Source organism: Microtus ochrogaster, chromosome X, assembly GCF_000317375.1.
Source record: "Microtus ochrogaster isolate Prairie Vole_2 chromosome X, MicOch1.0, whole genome shotgun sequence".
In the NCBI taxonomy this organism is placed as follows: domain Eukaryota; kingdom Metazoa; phylum Chordata; class Mammalia; order Rodentia; family Cricetidae; genus Microtus; species Microtus ochrogaster.
In genome coordinates, this window is record NC_022026.1 from 11,640,545 (window position 1) to 11,650,747 (window position 10,203).

Consider the following 10,203-nt stretch of genomic DNA (forward strand, 5'->3'; position numbering starts at 1 on the left):
TTTTCATATTCTCAAGAAAGTGACTAGAGTGGATAAGGAATAAGTGAAGTAGGTGTTCAAGCCAGGAGTATAAATATTGCAAGCTGTCATCTTACAATATTTATAGAAAATAATCACACACAATGCCCCATTTCTGAAGCCACCTCAGACCTAGGTTTGTTACTAGAAAATTCCTGCAGAAAAATTTAAATATAAGTCTGTGGCTTTGTTGAATTAAGCCCCCCAGTTAAAGATTTAGAAAACACCCATGGATTGGGCTAATAGTATTGTTGATGGCACTTATTGCAGCCGGATAGCTGAACAAAGTCTGTGTCTCAAACCAATGTTCAATCCATCTCAGGGTTCAGAAGAAAACAATGGGAGTCTAAATCACAAGTGCAGACATGTCTAGAATCCACACTTCCTTCAGGGTCTTCATCATTGTAAATGTTCTCTTCCATCTGCCACACTTGCATGATATTGTCTTCTGATACAGAACAAATCACCCAAGGTTCATTGGGATTCCAGGAGAAATCAGATATCTTGGCAGTGTGACCACCATGAATAAACAGCAGCTCTGGTGGGCCATCTTCTGCATCTTCAGGGGACTGTTCTTCTCCAATTTTACTTAAATCCCACAATTCAACCTACAATCAGTACCGCTAGAAGCCAAAATAGTCTCATTGTGAGGTGACCACTGAACTTGGAATATTTCATCCTTATGTGATTCAAAGGAATGCAACTTGAGTTTCAGATTTCTCAGATCCCACAAGGCAACAGTCTTGTCAGCTGATCCTGTGGCAAGAATGAACTCACTGTAAGGATTGAAAGACAGGCAGTTCACTTCAGCAGTGTGAGCATCGACTGAGTGGCTTGGCTTGGAAGTATTGTTTGAACGAGTATCCCAAATCATAAGTTTCTGGTCATCAGCAACTGACCCAAACAGAGACTCGTGGAGCAGATGCCAGGAAACGTCCTCTACTACTGCTGTATGCCCCATGAAGATGGTCGTTGCATCCACCACTTTTCCTTCCTTTGGAACTGCACTGATGTCCCATAGGCAGATGGTATGGTCATCTGAAGCACTGAGTAAGTGCCCGCTGAGATTTGGATTCCAAGAAAGACCATAACCTTCCTTCTGATGTCCGCAGAGACGCAAATCTGGGTTGCACTCTCCAGAAGGGTCTGGTTTAGAAGGATGCTTTGTGTAGTCAAAAACAAGCACATCACTGGATGGAGTCTTTGTTGCAATGATGCAAGGGTTCTGGGGCATGTACCGAGCTCTGTTTACTTCTCCTTCATGGCTGATCTTGATTTCTATTTCAATTTTCCCACTGACAGAGCCAAAACCTCCAAATTCTCCTTTCTCACTGTCATAGTGTGAAGCATCAAACTGAGCATCATCATTAGGGAGCTGCACACTGGCTATCACCAGGTGGTTTTGTTCATCCGATGTGTGTGTTCCCAGGACAAGTCGATGAATGCTGAAATCTTTCCCCTCAGGCCTGGTAACATCTGGAAGCCACTGGGCAGTTAAACTGGGCCACTCCAGTTCATGGGTCATCACCAAATCATAAAGAAAAGGGGTGTTTTTCTTCCATATTTTGTACTCCTCGTTGATCACACATTCTTCCACCGCGTCATCAAAGGCAGCTTCCTTGTCAGCCATGGCGGTAGGAGAGCAGGGAGGGGCTGGGGGGGATCCCGGGGTCGTGCGTTGCAGGAGGGACGGGGAGGCAACCTATAATTGAGAAAATTAAACCAAAAAGTAAACAGATAAATACACAGCACTGCCATAAGAAAGGTTTTGTTTTCTGAGACAGTTTTACCATGTTTATTAATTGCTTGTCTCACTGCTAGGATAAAATACTCCAGTAAGAGGAGCATAGTGGAGAAGGCTTGCTCTCGGGCACAGTCCTAGGGTACAGTCCATCGTGGCAGGAAGGCATGGAGGTGGGGCTTCAGGTGGCCACACATTGTATCAGGAAACAGAGGGCGATAAACACTAGTGCCTAGCTCCTATTCTCCTTTTTATTCAGTCTAAGAAAGGTGCCTCCTTCAGTTGGGGGGGGGCTCACCTAAATTAATCTATTCTAGATAATTTCTGACAGGCATGTCCAGAGGCATGACTTTATGCCCTAAGTGTAAAAGAAAATAATTAGATAAATGAGAAATGAGAGAAAGAAAAACTAAACCCTAATGGTCTGCTGTTGAATAATCCTGTACACAGTGTAACATGGCGGACCTGCTTGTTGGGGCTTTTGTCCTGCCCAGACCACATATTGTTTATAAATGTGCTTTTACATCTAAAGGGGGATATGATATAGATATGAATAACTTCCATTTGTATACATTTGGCTTTAGTGATATAAATTTAAGGTCAATCTGGTTATATGTACATTTCTGCTCTTGATTAAGGTATTGTGATTGCGTAGTTTATTTAAAAATGTAAAATTAGGAAATATCGGTTGTTAATGGATAATCATCAATAATAGTCAAGCTTGCAGTCATGTTAGCTAGATTTTCTAGATATATAGAGATATATTTCAGTTAGATAGGCTTTCTTCATATCTTTCAGAGACTACAGAAAATGGCATTTTAAATGCTTTAATAACTTAGGGCTTTTCATGACAGTGAGACACATCTGCTCCTGGCAGCACCAGCTACTTCAAGAGGAAGATGGGCATCAAAGAGGCTCCTTATGGAGTTTGGTAGCCATTTGGGCAAAAACTGCTCTTGCCTGGACTGTTGCATAAACTGGACACTAAGAACCCACAGAGAGAGGACTGCTGAACTTTCCTAAAGGTGAGATGATCCTTCAGGGTTCCTGATTCATGAAAGAGTCTGTGAGACATTCTACAGGACACAGAAAAAAAAAGTGACTGAACTGCCTTTGAAATTTCCTGCTTCATGGAAATGTCTGCATGATACTATGGGCCTGTAGGCGGAAGATGGATGCCCCAACAGTACAGAAAAACTTTGGGTGACTGTCCAGGCAGCAAGATGTCTCTGTCATTTCTAGAGTTTTGGAAGCTGCTTAAATGTACTTCCTGTTTCCTTAGGTAATATTATATCCTTTTGGAGTCTTTGATGGAGTTGAAGAATAGATAGATAGTTATAGTTTTCCTTTGTTACAATAAAAGATAAAATAGATCTAAATATAGTAACTGTAATTCTTGCTTGATACCTATTATATGTAATTTTATTATGTTAAAGCCTTCCTTTTTGTTTAAACAGAAAAGGGGAAATGGTGTAGAAGGTCCTTTTGTATTTGTGTTGCTTTCATTGGTTATTAAAGAAACTTCCTTGGCCTAGTATAGGGCAGAACTTAGATAGGCAGAGAAGACAGAACTGTATTCTGGGAGGAATAAAGCAGCAGATAGAGCCCAGATGCCATGGCTCTCCTGCCCGAGACAGATGCTGGTTAGACTCATGCCAGTAAGCCACAGTCAAGTGGTGATACACATTAATGGAGATGGGTTAAACTAATATGTGAGAGTTAGCCAATAAGAGGCTAGAGCTTATGGGCCAAGCAGTAATTTGATTAATACAATTTCCGTGTGATTATTTCGGGTATAAGCTAGCCAGGCTGCTGGGACGAAAAGCAGGCCCACAACCTCCTGTTACAACACTGTAAATACATATTATTCTCATAAAGAAGCTAATTGGCCTATATCAAGGCAAGATAAAGTTAGGCAGGACAATCAACCTGTGGGTACTGGAATGAAGAGGGGCAGAGAGAGTTGCTGGGAGATGCAGAGAGAGCAAGATGCCCATATCATACTGAGAAAGGTACCAAGCCACATGATAAAGCATAGATAAGAAATATGGGTTGATTTAAGAATTAGCTAGTAACAAATCTGAGCTATTGGCTGAGCATTTGTAACTAATATTGAGTCACTGTGTTGGTTATTTGAGAAACAGCTGCAGCACAAGAAAACTCTGCCTACAATGGTCATTTCTTCCAGGGTGAAAGCTGGCATCACAGGAAAAGCTGTGGTTCTGCCCTGTGATAGACACTGAAACCATCCTACCACACATGGCTAGAGACTGTGGCTCAGAACTGGAACACTCACCTGGCATGTGTAAGCCTTAGATTTAACCCCCAGTATCAGAAAACAGTGACCTTCTGCCTTCTGCTAGAAGTACCCATCAATATGCTTGTACAAGGAAAAGTCATTTACCCACTTTGTCCTCCAGGGGTCCTGATCCAATACATGACCCCAACTCCTTATCCACAGTTCTGTCTGACCAAAGGACAGTTCATTAATAAACCAGAATGCTATCCTCCTTTTTACAGCTGCTGCCTTTTAAGCTACGGCTGTCCTAGTCAGCAACTTCAACTCCAAGGCTACCAGCAGTGGCTAGGCCACCAGAGTCACAGCATGAGGAAATAAATTCTGTTCCCACAGGCATCAACTCTTTCAAAGCTACTAAGAGAATTTATCTAAAGCTCTGTCTTGCTAAAGAACTCATTATTCAAAGGTTGAGGTAGAATCCTGCTTCCCAGAGGGGCTGAAGAGCAAGCAACTCACCTCCTTGCATCTCCCAAGAAATCCTCGTGCTTTTACTGGCCCCTCCTTATAAACTCTTCTCTGTAGGGCCCATGGGTCTACCCCTGCTCCGGGGGTTCATTTTTGAGGACAGTTTTTGGCCAACCAGCTAAACATCCTGTTTGTTCCTGGGCACCCTCCACCATGTGGGTCCTGGGGACTAAACTCAGTCAGGCCTGGTACCAAGCACCTTCTCTCACTGAACCATGTTGGGGACCCAGCTGTTGTGGAATATTACTTTGACTAGACAAAAATGTGTTACATTTGTTTATGCTGCATTTGTGTAAAGATGTACTGCTGTTTCACCTGGCCTGCCTAAGGCACCTGATTGGTCTAATAAAAAGCTGAAGCGCCAGTAGCTAGGCAGTAGATGGATGGGTGGGGCTGGCAGGCAGAGAGAATAAATAAGAGGGTGGTGTAGGAGGTACTTCTGTTTGTGTGTTACTTTTGAAAGACCCCCACCCAGTTGGGTGCAGGTCCAAGAGGGAGAAGCCCCACGACTCAATTAACCAGTCCAGCAGATGCAAGAAGCAAGAGGCTTTATTAACGTATTAACTATAGCACCACCAGGGTCTCTAGTCTCCAAAGAGGTAGAGCACCCCAAACAGCAATTCCAGCAAGTTTTTATAGGCAATAACCTCAACATTAATATAAGGGGTATGGGGTGCAGCATGATTGGATACAACATTAGCATATTGGGTCAGTCCTAGGCCATAGCTGTTTGTTTCCCAGAAATACCATAAAAGATGTTGACATCAACCACGAACTCTGTCTGTATTAGTTTGGGCACCAGGTGTTTCCTGACTGGTGGGTGGCACAAGGTACTATGGCCAAGGTGCAAGCTACAACTGAGGATGTTTTGCAAGTTTGGCAAGTTTTGTACTTTTCCACTGCTGATTGCCATCTAACTAGGGCATGTGCATCTATCTAGGGCATGTGCTAAAAGCAGCTGCAAGTAGGCTTTCTGAGTTGGGGTCTTATTTGAGTTGGGGTCTCACACTTTCATCGGTTAATGAATAAAGAAACTGCTTGGTCTGATAGGGCAAAACTTAGGTAGGTGGAGAAGACAGAACTGAATTCTGGGAGGAACAAAGCAGAGTCAGGAGAGAGCCACCATGGAGCCGCCAGAGACAGACATGCCGAATCTTTCCTGGTAGTCCACAAACTCGTGGCGATATACAGATTAATTTATAGAAAATGGTTAAAGCAAGATGTGAGAGTTAGCCAATAAGAAGTTAGAGCTAATGACCAAGCAGTATTTTAATTAATACAGTTTCTGTGGGGTTATTTCAGGTGTAAGCTAGCCGGGCAGCCAGGACAAACAAGGGGCCCGCCCCTTGCAACAAGAGGAGAGAGAGAAAGAGAGAAGAGAATGAGGGAGAAAGAGACGGAGGCACTTGAAGTCAACCAGCCAAGCCACCAGCCAGACTTGGAAGAAGCAGGAAAAGTAGGGCATACTGAATGAAAGAAAGGTAAAAAGCCCCAAAGCAAAACATGAAGAGAAACAAGTTAATTTAAGTTATAAGAGCTAGTGAGACAAGTATAAGGCTGAGCATCCATAACTAATATTAAGTTCTGTGTCATGATTGAGGGGTTGAGAGTTCAAGAAAGCCTGCTACACCCAGCCACAGTTTTATCAGATTACATCCTAACCAAGGTACCTTTGGAGCCACCCTATAATTTCACTTATCATTAAAGGGAGGAAGGGTTTCTTGGCGACCCTTTGAGATGTGGTGAGAGTGGAATTACCCACTGCCGTGGTGCTCACAGGGCTCTCTTCACCTCTTCCCCCAGTGTCTCTTTCTACCTCCTGTGGTTTAATTTTGCTTTTTCTTTTTTTCAAAACAGGGTTTCTCTGTGTAGTCCTAACTGTCCTGGACCTCGCTCTGTATACCAGGCTGGCCTTGAACTCATAGAGATGTGTCTGCCGCTGACTCCCAAGTGCTGGGATTAATGGCGTGGGCCACCATACCTGGCAATTTATTTTTATATATGTGTATGTGTTGTGCATGCTTGTCTGTGTGTGCACCGGGTTTATGTAGTGACCATAGAAGCCATAAGAAGGTACCAGACTCCCTGGATTAAGAGAAGTGCTCTTCATCACAGAACCATCTCTCTCATGCTTAAATTTATGTTAGAAATCTATTTTTATTTTATTTTATTGAGACACAGTCTCACTATGTCTTAAGGTTGACATTGAACTTAGCATGTAGATCAGGGTGGCCTTGATGCACCTGCTTCCCAAGTGCACCACTGTACCCAGCAGAAATCTCTTATTAATAAATTCCAGTCCTTTTTGATACTGGCTGATCCCAAAGTTCTTGCCTGGGGCAAATTCAAGGATGCAGTTTTTTTGCTAGTAGAGGTCCCTGAAGGATAGGGACCTCAGTTGGCCAACTCCATGTTGGGCTGTGTCCCCTTAAGCATAGTGACCTCAGCTGTCCCACGCATACTGGGTTGTTTTCTCCTGCTGTATTGCTAGTGACAAGGCCGAGGTGATAGAATCACGTTTAAGGGCCTCTCTCCCCACAAGACACTAGATTCCTTGCCTCTCTGAGAGGCTTTGGACACATTCCTTGACATTCCAGTCACCTTAAGGAAGGCCTTTAAATAGCACTGGCTAACCCACTGAACAAGTTAGTACTACCTTATGCAATATAAGCGGGCTTTCTTTTCTTTTCCTTCCTTCCCTCTTTCTTTCTCTTCCTTCTTTTTTTGTTAAAACAGAGTCTCATGTGCCCACCAGACTGGCTTTGAGTTCCTCAACCAATTACAGGCATGAGCTACTCTGCCTGTCTGTGCTGGTGATACAGCCCAGGGCTTTGTATATACAAGGGAAGCCAGGACTCATGTACCTAGCTTAGTTCTTAAATTTTTATTGTATTTCATGTGCGCGGATATTTTGCCTGCATGTGTATCTATGTACTGCTTTCAGGTCTATGGCCCATGAAGGCCAGAAGAGGGTGTCAGATCCCATGGAACTGGGAATAGACAGTTGTGAGCTATCATGTAGGTGCTGGGAATCGAACCCAGGTCCTCTGAAAGTGTCGCCAGTGCTCTTAACTGCTGACCTACATCTCCAGTCTCTTATGCACCTACCTTAACAGTCTTGAGTGGGGGCTGAGGAGATAGTTCAGTGGTTAAGAACACTGGCTGCTCTTCCAGAGGACCTGGGTTCAATTCCCAGCACATACATGGCAGCTCATGGCTGTCTGTTACTCCACTTCCAGAGGATCTAATACCTCCACACTAATGCACATGAAACAGTTAATTTTTAAAAAATTTGGTTTAATTTGCAGGCAAATGGATGGCTCTAGGAAAAAAAATGAGAGAAGTAACCCAGACACAGAAAGACAAATATAATATGTATTCACTCATAAGTGGTTTTTAGACATAAAGCAGAGACAAAGCAGCCTACAGTTCACAACCCCAGAGAACCTAGACAACAAAGAAGACCCTAAGAGGGACATACATGGATCTACATAGGAAGGAGATAAAGACAAGCTCTCCTGAGAAACAGGAGCATGGGAGTCACAGGAGAGAGTAGAAGGGGAGAGTGGAGGAAGGGAGGGGAGCGGAGAAAACTATATAGCCCAATAAAAACGAAAAAAATAGTTTAAGAAACAGTCTTGAGTGAAGATAGCCTTGCCCTGCCTTAGTAAACATCACTGCCTAGTTTCCAGCGTTTTAACGATTGATGGCTGACATTCAGTTTTATAGGATTTTGTCATTCCTATCGAACTATGCTGAGCCCTGCCATGTTCGCCCCACAGGGTCAGGAAGAAAGGAGTGCTGTGGGCGGTGATAGTCTGAGGGCTTGGTCTTTTGGCAGAGAGTTATGGGAGGGGCCAATGCAAGGACTCAAGGACAGCTGCACTGCCTGCGTCCAATCCAGGCAGAGGTGGGTGGCGCAGTGGATAAAGGGAGCAAATCCTTTGGGTTAGGTGGTAAGCTTGAGTCAGTGAGTGAGAAGTAGGCACTTGTATAAGCCAATCCAAGTGGTTCCTGGGTGTTGACAGTGACAAGGGGCAGTCCCTCCTTACTAGCATTATCAGAAAGGTCAAAGAGAAACAGCTGGGACAGGCATGTTTCTGTGGGAGGTCTTTGTACAATTGAATTGGATATGGTTTTGGAATCAGGGAAAAATAACAAGTCTAGCTATGACAGAGAATAAGAGTTCAAAAAGTGGGTGCATGCCGGGCGGTGGTGGCGCACGCCTTTAATCCCAGCACTCGGGAGGCAGAGGAAGGCGGATCTCTGTGAGTTCGAGGCCAACCTGGTCTGCAAGAGCTAGTTCCAGAACAGGAACCAAAAGCTACGGAGAAACCCTGTCTAGAAAAATAAAAAAAAAAAAGTGGGTGCATGCTGTCAAGCTATGAAACGGCACAATAGGGGGCTGGTGAGTGCCTGGCTTCCCTCTGCCCTTCCTTCCTATCTGCATTATCCCTTCTCTGTGGGACCACACTCATCCACAGACAGACACCTTCTGATGCTACAGCACCTTCTTTCTGGCAGGGTGCTCCTCTCAGAGTTGCTAGACGCAGAGGTTTGAATGTGTCCTCCAAAGGTTCATGGACTGAAGGCTTGGTCTCTAGTGGGTGACACGGATGTGTGGGAAATTAAAGAAGGAGGACCTAAGTTGGGCTTGGGGGATATCAGATTCTGAACCTTTAGACCCGTGACTGAGTTTGTTTTATTGTCTGGAGACAAGGTCTCCGGTTGATCTGGCTGTCCCAGATCTCCCTATGTAGCCAAAGATAGGCGTGTGCCAGATTCAGTTAAGTCAGAGCTTGTAAATCTCTTCTTTACAAAGTGCCTTCTATCTGGTATTGTGTTGTAGCACGATGGATTAGTGCAGGAGGTCAGCACTGTGAGATTAAAGTTGTAAGAGATTGTGACTTCTGTCTGGGGCATTGCCCACGGCTCTTCCTCCGACATCAGCTGGCTTCCATGATGTGAGCTGCCCTGTGACCTTTTGGAGAGGCCTCTGAAAAACAAGGGAACATTGGGTGAGTGGGGTTAGAAGCATAACAGCAATTGTACCTAACACGGGGGGGCAAGTCCAGGGACTTGGGGGTGGGGGCGGGTGGGGGCAGGTGGCTCTACACAAGAGCCACATTCCCATCTCAAATGCCTTACTTTCAATCCTGTGTGTTCTTTAAGGATTTTTGTCTGTTTTGTTTTTAGGGACCAGAGCAGGACTTGGGTCATTACCTTGTTTGTCCAGAGCTAGCCTACTGTTAGCCATGGTCTTTTGGGTGTTTCTGGATCCCAAGAGTTAAAAGTTTAGCTCACACAGATTTGCAAGATAGCTTTGTTCAACTGAAACGGTAGTGCAGGCTGGGGAGGCCCCGCCGTTCAGACAGGGGCCACATGAATGACAGCACGCCAATGCTGGGCTTCTTTCCTGGAGTTCAGGAGGAGGAAGGGCTGATTACTATTTTCATGGATAGATTAGATCACACATGCGTTTTCCTGTTGTCCTCCCTCTTCCTGTAACATGTCTGATCTTAATTATATCATGTCCGATTTCACATAGGCTAAGATGGTGTCCAGTTTCAAACAGGCTGAAGATGGTCCCTAAAAGGTGACCAGAGGGCCAGGTGCATGCTTTTAATCCCAGCACTGAAGAGACAGAGGCAGGTGGATCTCTGTGAGTTCAAGGTGTGCA

At 44.5% G+C, this 10,203-nt stretch overlaps 1 protein-coding gene across 1 annotated transcript; it reads right to left on the reverse strand.

Moving 5' to 3' along the window:
• Positions 1–279: 279 nt before the first annotated feature.
• Positions 280–1,697, reverse strand: LOC101998987 (histone-binding protein RBBP4-like). The gene is given in 3 exon segments (XM_013350491.2): positions 280–368; positions 371–619; positions 622–1,697. Coding segments are annotated over 3 exon segments (1,365 nt in total). The 5' UTR covers positions 1,649–1,697.
• Positions 1,698–10,203: the final 8,506 nt, after the last annotated feature.